Consider the following 20,152-nt stretch of genomic DNA (forward strand, 5'->3'; position numbering starts at 1 on the left):
AGGCACTTATGAAATGCACAAATGCAATGTTGCATCAAGATAGTCATTCTGCACAGGTCACACTCAAGAAGGCATAACTTGAGTTATGCACATCGGATTGCTATGATTTTGGTCTCGTTTTAAAGCTTAGAGACAGGGCTACAACTGTTATGTTTCGGTCTCAACCCAATTCAATCTAAGATGCCCAAAAATTACTCAGAAGGTCACGGCTGTGACAGGGCAACCATGGTAACATGTTCTCACTTAGGCATTTCATCAAACAACAATTGTGCCTAAACAAACCCTAATTTAATTATCATTCAATTTATTTCCTAAAACATCCAAAATGAGAGAAAAACTCTCTTGTATCATCACCATAACCCCACAGCACAAACACTCCCACAATACTTCTCCAATTCTTTTAATTTCATCTCAAACTACATTCTCATCACTCAACAACACTTCTCATAATTGAAGTGTATTTAACAACCACAAAGAAAATATTCATCTCAACTCAATTCTCAATAACATAACATACTTATACATACATAAATCTCTACTCAATTTCTACTCCAAGGATTTCTCAAATCTCAACTTGGGTTGGATTTACTTACCTTGTAATGGAGAGATTTCACTAACACTTTTCCTTTCCTTTGATAGCTTGTCTCTTCTCTACAACTTTAAACAATAAAACCGTAAGACTTCAATATACATGGATAAGCAAACCTTCACATCTAAAGCAAGAATCCTTACCTTAGGATGCCTTAGATTAACTTTCTACCCCAAACTACTCAAAAAGCCCTCTAAAATTCTCGAAATATTGAAAGAAGAGTTGAGAGGAAGTGGTGAATGGGAATGGCGGTGGAGAAGAAAAAAATGAAGGGTTTTCTAAACCCAAACCCTTATTAACTTACAATTAACACATGCCTTCCCATTTTGCCCCTGCTCTTTCTTGGAAATTTCATCTATGTCCTGTATTCAATTACAATAATGCCCTCATTTTTATTGCATTCTCCATGAAATTCTATCTCTTTTCACTCCCCAATTTTTCAACTAATTTTGAGTGAAAATACTATTTTACCCCTAATGAAAGTTTAAGGGATTTTCTTCACATTTTTCTCAAAATAACTTTAACAAAATTCAACTAAGGGTATAAGAACATAAATTAAATTACATACCTGCATGTGGGAGTTACAGGTATAGCTGGATGGATTGCATAATGGCCTACTTGAAAGATGGAATAGTCCCCGATGAAAGAAATGAAGCTAGGACCCTCCGTGCAAAATCAACTTGCTTTACCCTTATCAATGGGAAGTTGTACAAGCGAGGTTATAACACCTCGCTATTGCAATGTGTTAATCATGAAGAGACAAATTATGTTCTAAGAGAAATCCATGAGGGGATCTGTGGAAATCATGCCAGGGGGCGATTTTTGGCATATAAAGTACTCCGAAAGGGATATTATTGGCCGACTGTTCACGAGGATGTAGCCGAATTTGTTCAAAAATTTGACAAATGTCAAAAGTTTGTAAATATTCTGCTAGCTCCACCCTAAGAGCTAACAACTTTGACAAGCCCTTGGCCATTCGCAATTTAGGGAATCGATCTTATAGGCCCGCTACCTCAAGGAAAAGGGGGAGTAATATTTATAGTGGTCGCAGTCAATTATTTTACCAAGTGGGCAGAAGCCAAACCTCTCGCGACGATAACGTCAAGTAAATTCAAGGACTTTTATCTACAAAAAACATCATTTGCAGGTGCGGAATCCCACACACCATTATCAATGACAATGGAAAACAGTTCGATTGCGAAGATTTTTAGTTATTTTGTGAAAGGCTCAGCATAAGAAAAATCTTCTCAGCTATCTATCAGTCTCAAGCTAGCGGGCAAGTCGAAGCAGTGAATAAAGTGATCAAGTACATCATGAAGAAAAAGCTCGACTCTTTCAAAGGGAGATGGGCAAATGAGTTGCCTAAAGCATTATGGTCATACAGGACCATGGCAAGGAACTCGATAGGCGAGACCCCATTTTCGGTCGCTTATGGGTTCGAGGCAATGGCCTAGTAGAAGTTGGAATTGGCTTGTTTTAATGAGAAGTTTTACTTCAACTCGTAAGTAAAAAATCAAGATTTCGAGATAGGGGATCCAGTCCTAAGGAAAGTTGTTCCCAGGGTGAAAGAAGTGAACTTGGGGACACTTGGGCCCAAATGGGAAAGTCCGTTAAGGATTTCGGAAAAGCTTGCACCAAGAACATTTCACCTAGAATACCTGAATGGTACAATAGTCTTGTGAGCCTGGAACGTCGAGCATCTATGGAGGTATTACCAGTGATTAGCTTGGGTCTAGCTATTTTGTTTTAAGAGCATCTCCAAAGCACTCTTTATATGACCCAAACTCTTTATTATAAAAAGTCTATTCATAAAAACAAGAGCTTAACAGACTCTTTATCCTTTAAATAAAAATTAAAGAGTGAGTTTGGCTCTCCATATTTAGAGAATTAAATTTCACTCTCTATCCTAATTTTAATCAATAAACTATAAGTTTCTATGCATTTTATTAATTAATTCTCTCTCTTATTAAATCTCTTTCTTGCAAATAAAGAGTATCTTCATTAAATTTAAAGAGTCCATTGGATTTGAATAAAAATTTTGTTCTTTATATTTAAAAATTAATGAAGACACTCATTATTTACATGAAACATGCTCTTTAAAACAAAGAGCACCATTGGAGATTCTCTAAATCATGCCTATTTTTATTTATATAAGTTATAAGGCCATTTATGGCCAACTTGTCATCAATAAGAATAAGTATTATCCAGAAATTATGTTTGTAAATCTAATGAGGTCGCAACCTAAGTGATTAGTTTACAAATAACTCGAAGTCAGGAGCTCAAAAAGGCAGTCTAATTCTATAGCCATGCCATAATTCGAGCTTATCAGGAGATTATTCCCCGACTTGATAAAGTAGCAACTCGAAAAACAACTGAAAAAAGCACATCAAGGAAGAGTCAATTATAACTCAGCGACTAAGACTTGAGATGGGAAAATAAGCCTAACTTGAACGTCGTTGCGAAATAAGACTCTCATTGTTCTTCAAAAAGGTCTTAAGATAGCGGACAACACATAACTTTGAGCAAAATTCGTAGTTATTAATTAGTTCAGTTACAAGAACCATAATGACTTCATAGAATAAAAACATGCAATAACATGGAAAGAAGCATCGCACTTATTAGAGTTAACTTGGAAAATCATATTTCATTAATTGCATTGTTGTATAACCAAAAAAAAAAAAAAAAAGGTCGTGGGTAAGGTCAACCTCCCACATGAGTTAACCAGGTTCACTAATGTCTCCCAAGTGTGGGTCTTAACCTTTTCTATCTGGTTTAGGATGTTCACTGCCACCTCATTATAGTCCTTGCAAGCTAACGTCAAATCAACTTGGCAAAGTAATAGCTTGTGCTCAATTTTCTTGATGTTAGCTTGGGCGGTTGTAAGCTTGGACTTAAGTTTGTTGTTGACGCCCTATAGCTGCTTGTTATCTTTCGCCAGTTTGCTCTTCGACGTCTCCACTTGATCGAGTTTGTTAGCAAACTTCCTCTCCTTAAGCTCTAGGACTTTGGCTTGCTGTGCTCGAAGCTAAGCGAGCTTGTCTTTCAAAGCCTAATTGTCCTTATTTGCCTTTGGATCGCCTCCAATGTCTCCTCCGTTATCTTCAATGAATTCTTTTAAGCCTGAGTCATTTTTCTATTGACGCAACGCTATTTTGGTAGAAGAGTTGGAGCACATGCAAACCTGAAAAGAAGGAAAACAGCAAAACAACGATAAGTAACCTCGTAAAGAGAAAAAATTGAAAAGGGAAAGATCAAGCTAAGCTTACCCTGGTAAGCATGCCAGTGGCGTGAGAAAGCCTCTGGTGTTAGGGCAATGCCTTGTAGTCATTGTATAGTTTGTTTGACATGACATTCCTAAAAAAGGACGCCCTCATAGCGAGGTGTTTAGGAAGCTCGTTCAATTCGGCCTCAAATTGTTCATCGTGTTCACCACCTTGAACTTTTGGCAAAGCTTTATGGCCACTTGTCTGGCCGGTAGCCTTAGCTATCAGGGTTGTTTTCTTTTCGACGAAGTCCTTTGCCAGAATTCGAGACTCTATCACTGTCTTTTTGAAGCCTTCCTTGGGCTCGGTGACGATCTTTTTCAAGCCTTCCCTGGGCTCTGCAATAGTTTTCTTCAAGCCTTCCTTAGGCTCGACATCGATCTTTTTCGAGCTCTTATAGAGCTTGGGGGTAGCCTTCCTCGCAACATCCTAGGGGACAGTTGCAAGTTTTTTCGAGCTTGGAGCCCTTTCAAGCTCGCCCCCAGATCTCTTAGACGGGGATTTGGGAATCATTTTTGGTGCATCTTTGGCTAGCTTCTTAGAGGCCGCGACTTGCTTCCTCAACTTTCCTATCATTGTCAGGCAGTTCGCTAAAAAGTTTGCGTCGCCTCCAGTAATCCTCGCCAACAAAATCTTGGTCAACGTTTTCTACAAAGAAAAAAGCAAGGTTTATTCAGTAATCAACCAATGGGACACAACCTCAACAAGAAGATAGGGAAACTTACTGGCTTCCTTAATAAAAGAGCCATTGCCCTTGGAAAAATAGAAGAAAAACTCAGAGTCCCAATTTTCGAGCTTCTTCGGGACTTCGATTAAACCATTAAGACGTGTTTTTCTTTAGATAGGTAATACGTTTGGTCTTGACTCTTTTTTAACCCATACAGGTGGACAAGTTCAACCACCGTTAGTTTGCCTATATCACTCATCATATAGGCTACGTACATACGTACAATCGTTATGTATGAATGGCCCGTCAATTGGATGGGAGTGATATTGAAATGATTCAAAATGTCGGATGAAAAAATGAAGTGGGATGGACATACCACACCTTGAAAGAGTTTGAGAGACCGCAACCCAATTCTTAGGGAGATCTTTCCGCTAGAACTCTTTTGGAGCATAAGGGGGTATTGGGTCACATAATTCCCCTTTATACGCTCAAGATCATCTGAAATGATCGTCGAGATCGTCTCTCTCCTAAGCCTAATTGCTTGCAAGGGTCGTGCTTCAACAGCTTCATCGCTCACACTGCATGAGGCTCGAGCTATCTAGGTCGTTAAGTGGTGACATGTGGCGACTATCTGCGGAGGGAGCTTAACAGTTGCTATGACTAATGATAACCGTCGCTGCATGTCATTTCAATTTTGGACTCACGTCTCCTTAAGTCTGCGAGTATAGTCACACGACTCCTCGAGTCCGCGTGTGGCCAGCTGTCATAGCACACATGCTGCAAAAAGTGACTATCATAGATGGCCGCATTAAATGCATGACATGCCAACTCAGAAATTACGCATCTATCCTCCATTTTAAAATTTGAATTTGACATCCTTCCATACAGAAATTACCAAGTGTTGATCACGTCGACAAAATTTAAGGTTACTGGATAAGCTCGTTGAGTTTCCAATATGTCTACCTGATGAAAGTGCGAGCATGAGCAGAAAATTGCAAGAGTTTAGTTTTCAAAGGTTGAGACAACCTTCGAACATTGGGAGGCAGATGTTGTGTGTGAATTTTGTTGCAAGCTTGGGGGTTTCAATAGCTTGAAATTTTGTAGGTCGATGCGACCTTAAGATCACGAGATGTTGAAGCTCGACCATTCCTTACAACTATTTGACAGGTTAGAGGATAAGCCTTATCCCAAACATCTCGGAGGAGATAAGATCGCGCCGATATTCGCAAGATCTTAGCGTGCAATCACTATAATCATGGGATTGCATGCCAAATCTAATTGCAATCCTAGATTTTTCTCACTTTCCTTTGTAAAAATCTTGTATAAATACCACAACAAATCATTAAAAAGGGGTTAGCAAATTCTTTTAGGTAACATATATTCTTTTGTAAGCTCTCTAAAGCAATAAGAGAACAGTGGAAGTAGGCTCAAGTTTTAATTTGACGAACCACTTTAAAAATCGTCTTGTGTTTTTTATTTTACTAGTCATACATTATTCATTGCTGATTTTAATTAATCACGTACATATCTATTCTGATTCTAACAATGTCAATCGGATCTCTCTGATTGATGCAAATTTTCGTATCAACAAAAGGAATTGCCAATACAGTTATATGAAAACAGCAAGCATGTTTAATAAGTAAATTAAAATAGTAAAATGAATTGAGAATTTTGAAGTTTAACACTACATTATAGAATTTTCAAAATAAATTTAAAATTATATATGAAAAATAACTACCATTGTAAAGGAAATCGCAGTTGAATGGAGACGTTTAAAGTTTTGACTCTAGAATTACGCAACTCCTCACAACCATTGGAAACTTGAATCTCTTGTCAAATTAACGGAAGAAAAAAATATGCTTCCGGAAAATAAGCCAAAATTAAATATAAAGCACAGGCATAATGCACCTCTGTAAAGAGAGAATTAACAGTAGATCAGATTCAAATAAGAAACCATGAGGGTTTCTTTTTTCTTTTCTCTGCTGTTATTCGTCTCTTTTTTCTCTATTTTGCAAACACGAGCTTATTCTGGAAAACAGGCAAGCCCTATTTTTCTTTTTCCTACTTAAATTTTAATTCTATTTTATAGTAAGGATCTTGGAAATCCATTCATAAGATGGTTAACTCTATCGTGGAACCACAAAAGTATAAATCATGAGCGATAGTTGCATTGAATGATGCTCAAAAATCAAGTGAAAATACTTGACAACGCTCGACAACCATACCAGGCATGATGAACTTCAAGCAATGGTTTTTAAATGTGTTGGACTTCTTTGAGTTTAATACATATTATGATTTTCATATCTTGATATACTAATATCTTAGATTTGCTTTCTCTTTTATCATGATGGTGTTGAAGAATAAGGGTATTTTTGTTGGATGGATTTGTGTGTGGTTGGATTATGCAAGAAATTTGAAATGGGTTATATATCTTAAAATTCCTATAAAAGGTGATCATTTTGGGCAGTTGCTGTTGAAGGTTGATGCTGTGCTAGAAGTTTGGTTTGCCGATTGTATGAAAAACCTGGAAAAGCTTTGCTCTGCATGGACGTGCATAGGAGTGCTTCACGGTTCAGTGGCTTAAGATTTACTGTAATTTAATGTTAATCTTTTTATTTATTGGCTCAGCTCTTTTGTAATGAAGTTGTTAGTTTTTTGAGTGGTTTAGCTGAGATTAAGGAAAATTATTCTGATGCTTGTTGAAACAGTGAGAGGAAGTATGTTATATGCAGTTTTTGTCTAATGAAAATTTATGTCCAGTTTTAGTTTTTTATCTCTCTTCTTCTTTGAATAACCAGCATCACAAAAACGAACATGGTATCAGAGCTGAATCAACCAACTAACGTCTAACAAGTTCACTCAAAAACTCATCCCAAATCACCATCAAACTTCAGCCTTACGCAAGAACTAAAGTCTTTCAAAAACCTGCAACCAGTTTCACGCATGGCTTCTCAATCTGTGTCTCTCTCACCTCTAGTGTTCAATGGGGACCAGTATCACATTTGGGCTGTTAGAATGAGAGCCTACCTAAGAGGACAAGGGCCATGGCAATATGTGGAAGAGGAGAAACAGCCACCCCAACTTGGTCCAAACCCAACCTTGAACCAAATGAGAATGTATGAAGAGGAAATGTCCAAAGCTCCAAGAGCTCTCTCTCACATACATTCGGCAGTAACAGACCTTGTATTTACAAGGATAATGGCGTGTGAAACTGCAAAGGAGGCTTGGGATAGACTAGGAGAAGAATTCATGGGAAGTGACACAACCCGTAACATGCAAGTCATGAATCTGCGCAGGGAGTTTGAAATGCTGAGAATGCAGGAGGTAGAGAAGGTTAAAGAGTATGTAGATAGACTCATGAGTGTGGTGAACAAAATCAGATTGTTGGGAGTTGAGATGAGTGACAAGATGATAGTTGAAAAGGTGTTAGTCAGCCTTCCGGAAAGATTTGAGTCCAAGATATCTTCCTTAGAAGATTCAAAAGATCTCTCCCAAATCAGCCTCACTAAACTGGTTCATGCCTTGCAGGCCCAAGAACAAAGAAAGTTGATGAGGCAGGAGGACTCAAATGAAGGTGCTATGTTGGCTGCTCAAAAGGGAGTGAATACGCAGGGAAGTAACAGAAGATATGTTGGGGATAAGAGAGGAAAATAGAGAGCTGGTGGACAGTGGGGAAAACAGAGTGAAGGAAGAAGTTATCCACCATGTTCCCACTGCAAAAAGAAGGACATCCGGACAGCAAGTGCTGGTTCAGGCCTGGGATTCAATGCAGGGGATGCAAACAATTTGGCCACATTGAGAAGATGTGCAGGAATAAGGCTGCACACCCACCACAGCAAGCACAAAGTGCAGATGAACAACAGCAGACCAATGAATCAGAACAGCTGTTTGTAGCTTCATGCTACTCAATGCAGACCTGTGGAAATGTTTGGCTGATAGACAGCGGATGCACTAACCACATGGCAGCAAATGTGGAGAACTTTGTTAGGCTGGACAGGACATACAGCTCTAAGGTTAGGATTGGAAATGGTGACTATGTAGAAGCAAGAGGGATTGGAGATGTGGCAGTCCAAACTAAGGCAGGAACTAAGGTTATTTCTAACGTTTTGTTTGTACCTAAAATTGCACAAAACTTGTTAAGTGTAGGTCAAATGTTAGAGAAAAACTTTACCTTGCATTTCCAAAACAATTCTTGCATTATAAAGGATAGAGAAGGAAAGGAGTTGTTAAGTGTAAGGATGCTTGACAAAAGCTTTCCACTAGACTGGAAAAAACCAGAAAACTCAGCATTAATCACCAAGGTTGAAGAGTCTGAGTTATGGCATAGAAGGCTTGGACATTTTCATTACCATGGAATCAAAGAACTCAAGTCAAGGGACATGGTATTAGACCTGCCCGAAATAGAAGAGAAAAGGACTTTGTGCAAAGCCTGCCAACTTGGCAAACTTAGCAGGCCACCATTCCCTTCGGATCAAGCCTGGAGAGCAAGTCACAAGTTACAATTGATCCACTCGAATGTTTGTGGCCCTATGAAGACAGAATCTCTAAATGGCAGCAGGTACTTTGTTCTCTTCATTGATGATTTTTCAAGGGTGGCTTGGGTCTATTTCTTGAAGCAGAAAAATGAAGTGGCTGCTGTGTTCAAACAGTTCAAGTTGCTGGTAGAGAATGAAGCTGGAACCTTGATCAAAGCAGTAAGGACAGACAATGGAACTGAGTACACCGTAAATGAGTTCAAGACAATCTGCAGCCTAGCTGGAATATAGCAGCAGTTCACAGCACCATATACCCCTCAGCAGAATGGTGTCTGTGAGAGAAGAAATAGAACCATTATGGAAATGGCCAGGTGTATGATGACTGGAAAAAGCCTCCCTAAAGTGTTCTGGGCAGAAGCTGTCAATATAGCAGTTTTCCTGCTGAATAGGCTGCCCACCAAGGCTGTCAAACATCAAACACCAATTGAGGCATGGACTGGAATCAAGCCAATAGTAGGGAACCTAAAAGAATTTGGAAGTATAGCCTATGTAATGATCCCAGCCAGCAAAAGGTCTAAGTTGGATGACAAGGCAGAAATTGGGATATTTATAGGCTACAGCAGCAACTCTAAAGCCTATAGAGTTTATGTTCCTGAGTCCAAAAGGATTGTAGTCACAAGGGACATTAAGGTTGATGAGTGTGGAGTCTGGAATTGGGAAGAACAAAGGGTTGATGTGCAGGTTGAATCAAGTCAGGATGAGAGAAGAGAGGGACTGATTCAAGAGGCAGATTCAGATGAGGAAGAAGATCATGCTGTGAGAGGAACTAGAACCTTGGCTGATGTGTATGAAAGGTGTAATACGGCAGTGGTGGAGCCAAGATGCTATTTTGATGCGCGCTCTTTTGATGCTGCAAAATCTGAGTATGGAGGGCTGCAATGCAGGAGAATGAGCATGTCAATAAGAATCAAACCTGGAAACTGGTCATAAAGCAAGGTGTGGTGAAGGGCTTTGCACAGCAACCAGGCATTGATTTTCAGAAACCTTTGCCCCGTTGCTAGGCAAGACACAATCAGGCTAGTTGGCTCTTGCAACTCAGTTAACTGGAAAATTTCAGCTGGATGTCAAGTCTGCATTCCTGAATGGATGGTTCAGAGGAGTGTATGTAGAGCAACCGAAGGCTACCAGGTTGAGGGAAAGGAGGACCATGTGTACTAGAGGAAGGATTATGGCTTGAAGCAGGCACCTGAGCCTAGTACAGCCGAATAAATGACCATTATCAGCCTTGGATATATTAGAAGTCCTAATGAACACACCCTCTACATTAGAAAACTGAAAAGGGGGCTGTGGTTTCTTTATACGTTGATGACTTGTTGGTGACAGGGAGTAATCCTGATGAATTAGACCAATTCAAGTTGGATATGCAAGCTGAATTTGAATGAAGATTTGGGATTGATGAAGTACTTCCTTGGCATGGAGATAACTCAAGCTGTTGGGGAGATTTTTGTTTGTCAACAAAGGTATGCAACCGAGCTTCTCTCAAGGTTTGGAATGGAGAACTGCAAACCAGTGAATACCCTTGGTTCCCAACTTGAAGTTAGCAAAACAGATGGTGCAGAGAGAGTGATGAAGGGAAATACAGAAGCTTAGTGGGAAGTCTGCTATATATACAGCCACCAGACCTGACCTTATGTTTACAGCAAGTTACTCTCAAGGTTTATGAGCAACCCAAGGAATTACACTTTAAAGCTGCCAAACGTGTGTTGAGGTATGTGAAAGGAACCTGCATGTTAGGCATTTGGTTCAGGAAATCCAAAAGTCTGAAGTTGATGGGGTACACTGACAGTGACTGGGGTGGATCCCTGGATGATGCAAGAAGCACCCTGGTTACGTGTTCTACCGAATGAGGTGCAATCTGTTGGCTGTCCAGGAAGCAGGAAACCGGCTCAGTCCTGCTGAAGCTGAATATGTATCTGCGCAGCCAGCTGTGAACAGGCTGTGTGGCTTAGAAGATGCTGAATGACTTAAGCAAATGCAAATGGATCTACTTTGATTTTGTGTGATAACCAGTCGGCTGTAGCAATGGCAAAGAACCCGTACTTCACGACAGAACAAAGCATATAAGATTAAATATCATGTGTTAGGGAAGCTGAACAGTGTGGAGAAGTGAACTTAGTTCACTGCCGAGGGGAAGACTAGGTTGCAGATATCATGACAAAGGCATTATGCAAATCCAAGTTTGAAGCTTGAGGCTAAAACTTGGTGTTTCCAGCCAAAGCACCAAGGTGGAGTGTTGAAGGTTGATGCTGTGCTGAAGTTTGGTTTGCGGGAAAAGCTTTGCTCTGCATGGACGTGCATGGGAGTGCTTCACGGTTCAGTGGCTTAAGATTTACTGTAATTTAATGTTAATCTTTTTATTTATTGGCTCAGCTCTTTTGTAATGAAGTTGTTAGTTTTTTGAGTGGTTTAGCTGAGATTAAGGAAAAGTATTCTGATGGTTGTTGAAACAGTGAGAGGAAGTATGTTATATGCAGTTTTTGTCTAATGAAAATTTATGTCCAGTTTTAGTTTTTTATCTCTCTTCTTCTTTGAATAACCAGCATCACAAAAACAAACAGTTGCCATTAATTTTTATTTCGTCATTTTCATTCCTTTCAAATGTGGTTGCAAGTTTGTTTAATCGATCATTATAAACTTTCAATATCATTTTTTCTTATTCATACAGGCTTACATAGTTTTTTTAGGATCATATCCCAACCGTAGAGACAATACGGCTACTGATCATGATAATGCCGTTAGGTATCATCAAGAAATTCTAGGATCATGCTTGGGAAGGTAAAGGTTTCCAAACAATTCTCTCTCTCTATATTTTTTTCAGACAGAGTTAGCAGAAACTTTATTCATTTTTTTTTCTGGAGCAGTTTGAAGAAGGCAAAAAGCTCAATCTTTTACTCGTATAACCGATTTATCAATGGCTTCGCCGCAAACCTTGCCGAAGATGAAGTACCGAAAGTCAGGAGTAAGAAGTTCATTTTCTATACATTTCTGATCTCTCTTTGTTGTACAATGTCAATGTTGACATAAAAAATTAAATAAGGCAATAAAGGATAACTTTCTTCCTTGATCTTGTATGTTTTCACACTTTCTGGTTCCAACATTATCTGAATCTATGACTATATAGATTCATAAATGACCTGAATTTTTTTGTTTAATGTAGATCACCCAAAAGTTCTATCAGTTTTCTTGAGTAAAGGAAGGAAAGTTCAGAATACAAATTCATGGGGTTTTCTTGGATTAGAGAAAGGCTCGGACATTCCTTTAAACTCGGCATGGAAGAAGGCGAGGTTTGGTGAAGATGTAATTATAGGAAACCTTGACCATGGTAGGTTTCATATCGATCCTTTAAATTTTCAAGGACTCAATCAACTCTTTTAATTTTTTTGTTAAATAGTTGAATGCTTCCTTCTCTTTTCGTCAAAATTCATTGAAGGAACCTTTACCTGAGTTAGTAATGCTTCACTTGATATGTGAATTAATTTTTAGCACGATTTGTTTACTACACCATATCAAAGAGTTTTGGTATTTATAAGATAAATTAATCTAACAAGGTAATGATACAAATGAGTCCAAATTTAAGTATGATATATGACATGCTTGTTTTTAACAATTGTGGGTCTATTTCTATATTTCAAGTCATTATCGACATAATGTAGATTGATGAGGAACATTTTTTGGAGCCTTTTTTTTTAGGGGTGGGGTGGTGGGATTTTCAGGTTATGTGCCATAGCTTTAATTGACTTCGAAGTTATTTTCAATAGTTTTTCATAATTTTATTATCCTTCACTTTTACATGTTATGCCAAAAAGGCGTTTGGCCGGAATCAAAGAGCTTCAGTGATGAAGGAATGGGTCCAGTGCCAAAGAAGTGGCGAGGAATCTGTCAGACTAACAAAAGGGATGGAATTCAATGCAACAGGTCCTTTCTCTTTTCTTCTTTCAACCAACTTTTACAATGTCAGGATTTTACTTGATGAGACTTTGCCCCCAATACATAATATCATGAGATTTTTGCATTATAAGACTCGGAGTTTTCCTCGTTATTGGTTTACTCAAAAGCCTTTTATTGGTGCATTTTGCACTTTAATTTTGAATTAGCTTCTGTTTTTGTCCTTTCTTTTGAAGGGTAAGACTCATGACACCCCTTTTTGTTTGATTGTCTAATACAAATCATACATATATCTGAAATTTGATTCAATGCAGGAAGTTGATCGGAGTAAGGTATTACAATAGAAATTATCTTCAAATGGCTCGAAGGTTCGCTCGCAGACACAATTCAACCTATGTTCCCACTCCAAAGGTTATTACTGCACGCGACTACAATGGCCATGGCACACACACTCTATCAACAACTGGTGGAAACTTTGTTCCTAATGTAAGTGTTTTTGGGCAAGGCAATGGAGTTGCGAAGGGTGGAGCACCTAGAGCTCGTGTTGCGTCATATAAGGTATGTTGGGACCCGATTGAAGGTGCGGGCGAGTGCTTTGATGCAGATCTCATGGCGACCATCGAAGCTGCAATCAGTGATGGTGTTGATATCCTTTCTGTGTCACTCGGTGGATTACCAAATGAATATATTCAAGAATCACTTTCAATCGGTTGTTTTCATGCTGTTAAAAGCGGCATTCTTGTGGTTGCTGCTGCTGGAAACTCTGGACCGGCTCCTTTAACCGTTTCAAATGTGGCTCCGTGGATGTTTACTGTTGGTGCTAGCACAACTAGTAGACAGTTTGTAAATTATATTACACTTGGCAACAAGAAGGTCATCAAGGTATTATTTCCTTCAATTAATTTTCTTTTTCCATTCAAAAATTAATATGGCTTTCGTGCACTTTAAGTCGATTCTAAATCTAAGCAACACTAATAATCCTAAATTTTTGAATTTATTTTTTGATCGATTTTTCAGGGATTTAACATTTCGGAAAAAGGTTTGGAACCTCAAAAGTTCTATCCAATGATTACTGGAGTAGATGCTAGGCTTCCTAATGCAACCGTTGAGGAAGCGTAAGTAAATTATACCATCCTTAATACTTGAAATTTCATTTCTGAAAATATTAATTCTTGAGTTTCCTGTAATGTGTTTCATCAACTTGTATTACAGCTGTGCTTGCTTCCCCGACACCCTTGATCGAACCAAAGTTCAAGGAAAAATCTTGGTTTGCCTTCGGGAAGATACGTCAGCTCTTCAATTCGGCATGTTTGTTGTCATGGCCGGAGCTTCTGGGGTTATTTTGGCCAACAGCGAAAACATGGGATACGAAATTTCAAGCGAACCTCACATTATCGCAGCTTCAATGGTCAACTCCGTAGATGCTGATTCTATATTCGCCTATATGAAATCTACCAAGTATATATCTTTCTTCCAGTTACTTCGAATTCTTCGGAATGTCCGTTTTATAGAAAGACTCATTTGTTGTGTTTATGAGTGATTTTTACAGGTCTCCAGTTGCGCAAATAAGTGAAGTAAAAACAGAATTTGATGATAACTCAACTCCATCAATGGCTCCATTTTCATCTAAGGGACCTAATAAAATTGATTCAGCTATCCTGAAGGTTTACAAAGAAATTAACCATCAATTTTTATTTATTTTTTCATTTCTTTCTTTCTTGTGTTTATGGTTTCTCAAATTTAATTTTTATTTTAGCCTGATGTTACCGCACTGGAGTGGATATAATTGCTGCTTTCAGTGGTGCAACTCCAGCAACTAAGTTGGAAGATGACAATCGTCTGGTTCCTTATCTTCCCCTATCCGGTACTTCAATGGCATGCCCTCATGTTTCTGGCATTGCCGCTCTTGTCAAAACTCTCCACCCAGACTGGAGCCCCGCTGCTATTCGATCTGCAATAATGACTACTGGTGAGACCAATCTGAAAGAAATGAGAATTACGAAAGCTGTATTTTTCTCTATTTCATTTCTTTGCCAAAAGGCTATAATATATACACATATGCAGATCAAGTCATGATCTGATAAGCAAGGAAAGAAGATAAAAAATCAACTAATTCCCTTGAAAGAAGGGATTACAAATTCCTAAATATGTGCAGTTGAGATTATCTCCAAAACTAATGTTAATCAAATCTCAACAAATCTTAACACTCCCCTTCAAGTTGGAGCATGTATATCCAACATGTTCAACTTGCTTCTTAAGTCCTTAAACACGTTTCCTCCAAGAGCTTTTGTAAAAACATCTTCCAACTACAAATGAGATGGAACAAATTCTGTAGCAATTTGACCTTCTTGTATCTTTTATATACCTCCTCCTCCAAATCACCATGGAGGAAGGCATTGGTCACATCCATTTGGACTAATGGCCATTGTTTGGTGGCAGCAATAGCAAGAAGACAGTTGTTAACTTGGCAACAGGTGCAAAAGTTTCAGTGTAATCCAAGCCTTCCTGTTGAGAAAATCCTTTGGCAACTAACCATGCTTTGTAGCGTTCAATCGTGCCATTGGAATTGTATTTGATACGATATACCCATTTGCATTTGCTACCAATGGGACGATGACCAATAGGCAAAGGAACCAAAGACCATGTCTTCTGAGTAGTAAGTGCATCAAGTTCACGTTGCATGGCCTCTTGCCATTTCGGATCTAATACAGCCTGTGCATATGAGGTTGGTTCGAGAACACTTGAGATGGCATTGACAAAGTGTTTATGATTAGAAGATAAGGAATCATATGAAATGTAGTTACTTAAAGAGTACCGAGTACCTGACTTGGTTGAAGATTTCTGGTGGGAGGTTGCATTTGATGGCATTGTACTCACTTGTCCACAATGAAAATCTTGAAGAAGAATGGATGGTTTTATGATGCTTTCACTTCTACAAGGAGGAGGGGCTGGGGATGAGAAATTTGCTGTGGAAGTGGTCTCGGGTAATGAGGCTGTAGAAGGATTTGTAAAAGGAGTTGACTCAGTAGAATATTCTTTTATTTCAGGTGGAGAAATAGTGATCGAAGGTGAGGGTGCTGTGGTATGAAAAGGAAAAATTTCCTCATGAAAAATGACATCTCGACTTGACAAAAATTGGTGGGTTTTGAGATCATATAAGCGGTAAGCTTTTTGTCCAATGGGATGGCCAACAAAAATGCATTTTCTGGCGCGAGAGTCAAATTTGTGAGTGGGGTGCAAATTTGTTGCATAACAAAGACATCCAAACACTCTCAAGTGAGAGTAAATGGGTGGCTTGTTATACAACATTTCATAGGGAGATTTGTGTTGCAGCACAGGGGTAGGAAGTCGATTGATAAGGTAGGTGGCAGTAAGCAAACTTTCTCCCCAAAATTGTAATGGAAGAATAGCATCAATTCTTAAGGCCCTACCAACGTTCAAGAGATGTTGATGCTTTCGTTCAACTACACCGTTTTGTTGAGGTGTAGATGGACAAGAGCTTTGAAATGATATGCCAAGATTGGAAAAATATTGCTTCATGGATATGAATTCTGAGCCATTATCACTACGAATACATTTAACTTGGCAATTAAATTGAGTATTAACAAAAGAAATGAAGGTTTTTAGTAACCTTGTGTTTCGGATTTGAATCGCATGAGAAATATCCATGTGAATCTAGTATAGTGATCAACAATGGTTAAAAAATAATGTGCCCTTGTATGAGTTGCAGTACGAAGAGGTCCCCAAATATCACAGTGAAGAAGATCAAAAGAATGTAAAGTTTGAATCATACTAGAAGAAAAAGGTAGCCGTGTTTGCTTAGCCAAATGGCAAGTTTCACACAAATGTTGAGAATTAAATAAAAATGAAGGAATAACATGACTCAAAAACTATGAAGGTGCCTTGGAGGGATGTCCTAACCGCTGGTGCCATTGAATATTTGGAGGGGAATCTACATGATAAGTGATAGATCTGGTAGGTGATGCAGACTTTATTGATGGCACGAAGTAGTACAAGCCATTAAATTGCTTCCCCAAACCAATCATCTTCTTTGAAGTTAGGTCCTGTAATACACAAAAAGTAGGAAAAAAATGAATAGAACAATTTAAGGTAGCAGTGAGTTGACTAAATGACAGTAAATTAACATGGAAAGAGGGAGCACAGAGTATGTTTTTAACATGCATGTGAGCTGAAAGTTGGGTGGAACCTATGCCAGTTATGGCAGAGGAGGCACCATTGGGCAAGGTTACTTGAGAAGAGAGAGGAGAGGAGATTGAAATGGATGTGGCTATGTGATTTGTGGCACCACTGTCAATGATCCAGTGACTCAAGTTTGTCTTTTGTGCAGTAAAGGAAGAACAGAAGGGGGCCGAAATACCTGTATAGTTTGCTTGGATAGATTTTTTACCATTAAAAAAGGCTTTGATTTGAGCAAGTTCCTCAGGAGTGAACTGAGGAGTAGGATCAATGAGAGGCTTGTGTGAGTCTAAAATGACTTCTGTATTAGCTTGGTAAGCAATGGTTTTTTTGCTTCGATTGGGTGGCTGAACATTTTTGCCATGTAGTTTGTGTCCAATAGGAAACCCATTGAGGAAAAAACATCGATCCACAGTGTGAGTAGTGCCTTCACAATAAGAGCAATGAAGAGGTTTTCGATTTTCTTAAGGCTTGGAATGAGTGGATGACCACTGTTTTTGTTGTCTTGAAGTCACAGGTTGTGACTCCTTGGAATTGTCATAAGTATGAATACTCATGGCATGAATAAGATCACTGCTCTTTGTTTCAGCGAGACCTCGCTGCTTTTCTTCTTCACATAAAAATGAATATGCCTTTTTGACAGTTGGTAAAGGATGCATGAGCATAATCTATCCTCGTACAGTAGAGTATGTCTCATTGAGTCCCATAAGAAATTGACCAAGCCGAATTCTTTCTTCCTTTTCTTTTAGAACTTTATTACCTTCACATGTGCATGTGATTGAGGGGCTGCAAGTGGTTAGCTCATCCCACAACATTTTCATCGTTGTATAATAAGAAAAAATGGATTCTTGATTTTGTTTCAGTTCAACAATAGATCGTTGAGTTTGATAATGATGAGAAAAATCACCTTGAGAGAATCGTTCTTCAAGGTCTGTCCAAATCTCTGAAGGAGTTTTAGCATAGAGAACACTGTGAATAAGGTCTTGACTTAGAGAATTGAATATCCAAGATAATACCATAGCATTGCAACGCTGCATAAAGAGTATTTGGGAGGCTTTTCACCTGGAGTGGTAATAGTTCCTTTGATGAATCCCAATTTGTTTTTGGCACTAAGGCTGATCAGCATCGATTGTTTCCACATGGCATAATTTGTTCCATCTAAGACTTTTGGAACAAGGATCATGCCAGGGTGATCAGAAGGGTGAAGGAACAAAGGATCTGATGAATGAATCACAGGTGTAGACATGTTTATTCAGAGTATGCGGAAATTTACAGAAGCAATAGGATCATAGCTCTGATACCATGAAAGAAATGAGAATTAAGAAAGCTGTACTTTTCTCTATTTCATTTCTTTGCCAAAAGGCTATAATATATACACATATGCCGATCAAGTCATGATCTGATAAGCAAGGAAAGAAGATAAAAACTCAACTAATTCCCTTGAAAGAAGGGATTACAAATTCCTAAATATGTGCAGTAGAGATTATCTCCAAAACTAATGTTAATCAAATCTCAACAAATCTTAACACAATCCTTGTCCATTATTTTCAAATTCAGATTCTTGTTAGATGGTGTCAATAAACACTAAAAAGACAAAATGTTAGTGATATATTGGCTTTCTTTAACGAGGACTAGATTTAAAAAAGACAGACATCTGTAGAAAAAACGGACATGTTTAATATAGTTCCAAACGTATTGATTGTACTATATTTCTATGTTTTGCAGCTACTACAAGTGACAGAAGTTGGCGTCCAATTTTAGATTACAACAAAACTGAGGCATCCCCAATTGCATATGGTGCCGGACATGTGAATCCAAATAATGCATTGGATCCTGGCCTTGTTTATGACTTGAATCCTGAAAATTACTTGAACTACTTATGTGCCCATGGATACAATGATAGCCTCTTTAGATCTTTTACAATCTCGGACAAAACTTACTCATGTCCTCAGTCATTTAGAATGGAAGACTTCAATTACCCTTCAATTTTAATTCCTAAACTCAAGGGCCCAAGCAAGAACACCCGACATCATAAGAATGTCGGTTCACCTGGAACATATAATGTGAGCTTCAAGGCACCAGCTAGAATTTCCATTTCTGTTCAACCAACTACTTTGAAGTTTGAAAAATATGGCGACGAGAAGAAATTTGAAGTGACGTTTAATCTTGTGGGTAATACTACTGCTAATCAGGACTATGCTTTTGGGGAACTGACATGGTCCGATGGCACTCATTCTGTAAGGACTCCTATTGTAGTGAATCTATAGATTGAAGAAATTTCATAGGTTTCAATCTCATGAAGAAAGGCAAATTATTTGATGTAATGACATCTATAGTGACTATCAAAAGTCATACAATTTTTTTAATTAATTTCATACATAAACAGGTTCTCTTTTTTTACTAGTATCATGTCTTAGAAAATATCAATTTATGACAATTTGCTTCCATCATCAAAATCCAAAAGAGTTGAATAGTTTTATGTAACCTTCTCTGAGTTGTTGTAGGACATAAATTCAACTGTTTTAGTAACAAAAAGTATAAAGTTATTTATGCCTCTCACCATATTTATGGATGCCAATCAAGTTATAACTAAAATCTGATACTTTTTGTTACTAAAACAGTTGTAACAAAAAGTATCTGAAGTGTCCTCTGAAGTGTTATAACTTGGGAACAAAACAGTTGAATATGGATGTCCTCAAGTTATAACACTTCAGAGGACACTTCAGATACTTTTTGTTACAAATGTTTTAGTAACTTCTCTAAACAGAGTAGAAAAACAGAGGACATAAATTCAACTGTTTTATTCTTTGTTCCTCTATTTTTCTACTCTGTTTATGCAGAAAGTCCTCTGCCTGTTACCATATTCATGTATGCCAATCAACTTGAGAGTTGAAATTACAGCTGATTATTGATAAATTAATGGTTTGTATATATACAATTAACGGCTGATGAATTCATTGCACGTTTTTTTTTTTTTTTTTTTTTTTTTTTTTCTTTTTACAAAGTCAGAAACAAC

The 20,152-nt window shown here is 38.2% G+C and overlaps 2 protein-coding genes across 2 annotated transcripts; both read left to right on the forward strand.

The window, feature by feature from the left end:
• Nucleotides 1-7,462: 7,462 nt before the first annotated feature.
• Nucleotides 7,463-8,173, forward strand: LOC116121832. The gene has a single exon (XM_031407755.1). The coding sequence runs from the start codon at nt 7,463-7,465 to the stop codon at nt 8,171-8,173; it is 711 nt and encodes a 236-aa protein (XP_031263615.1).
• Nucleotides 8,174-10,449: 2,276 nt separating this feature from the next.
• LOC116121833 (subtilisin-like protease SBT5.4) lies at nt 10,450-19,403 on the forward strand. The gene is given in 14 exon segments (XM_031407756.1): nt 10,450-10,590; nt 10,695-10,880; nt 10,925-10,981; nt 11,720-11,829; nt 11,916-12,013; nt 12,212-12,376; nt 12,861-12,969; nt 13,254-13,821; nt 13,957-14,054; nt 14,152-14,397; nt 14,489-14,603; nt 14,696-14,708; nt 14,711-14,908; nt 18,862-19,403. Coding segments are annotated over 14 exon segments (2,646 nt in total).
• Nucleotides 19,404-20,152: the final 749 nt, after the last annotated feature.

Source organism: Pistacia vera, unplaced genomic scaffold, assembly GCF_008641045.1.
Source record: "Pistacia vera cultivar Batoury unplaced genomic scaffold, PisVer_v2 Contig129, whole genome shotgun sequence".
In the NCBI taxonomy this organism is placed as follows: domain Eukaryota; kingdom Viridiplantae; phylum Streptophyta; class Magnoliopsida; order Sapindales; family Anacardiaceae; genus Pistacia; species Pistacia vera.

Excerpts from the sequence above, each read along its gene's own strand:
- LOC116121832 (XM_031407755.1), top strand. The coding sequence starts at position 7,463 with ATGGCTTCTCAATCTGTGTCTCTCTCACCTCTAGTGTTCAATGGGGAC.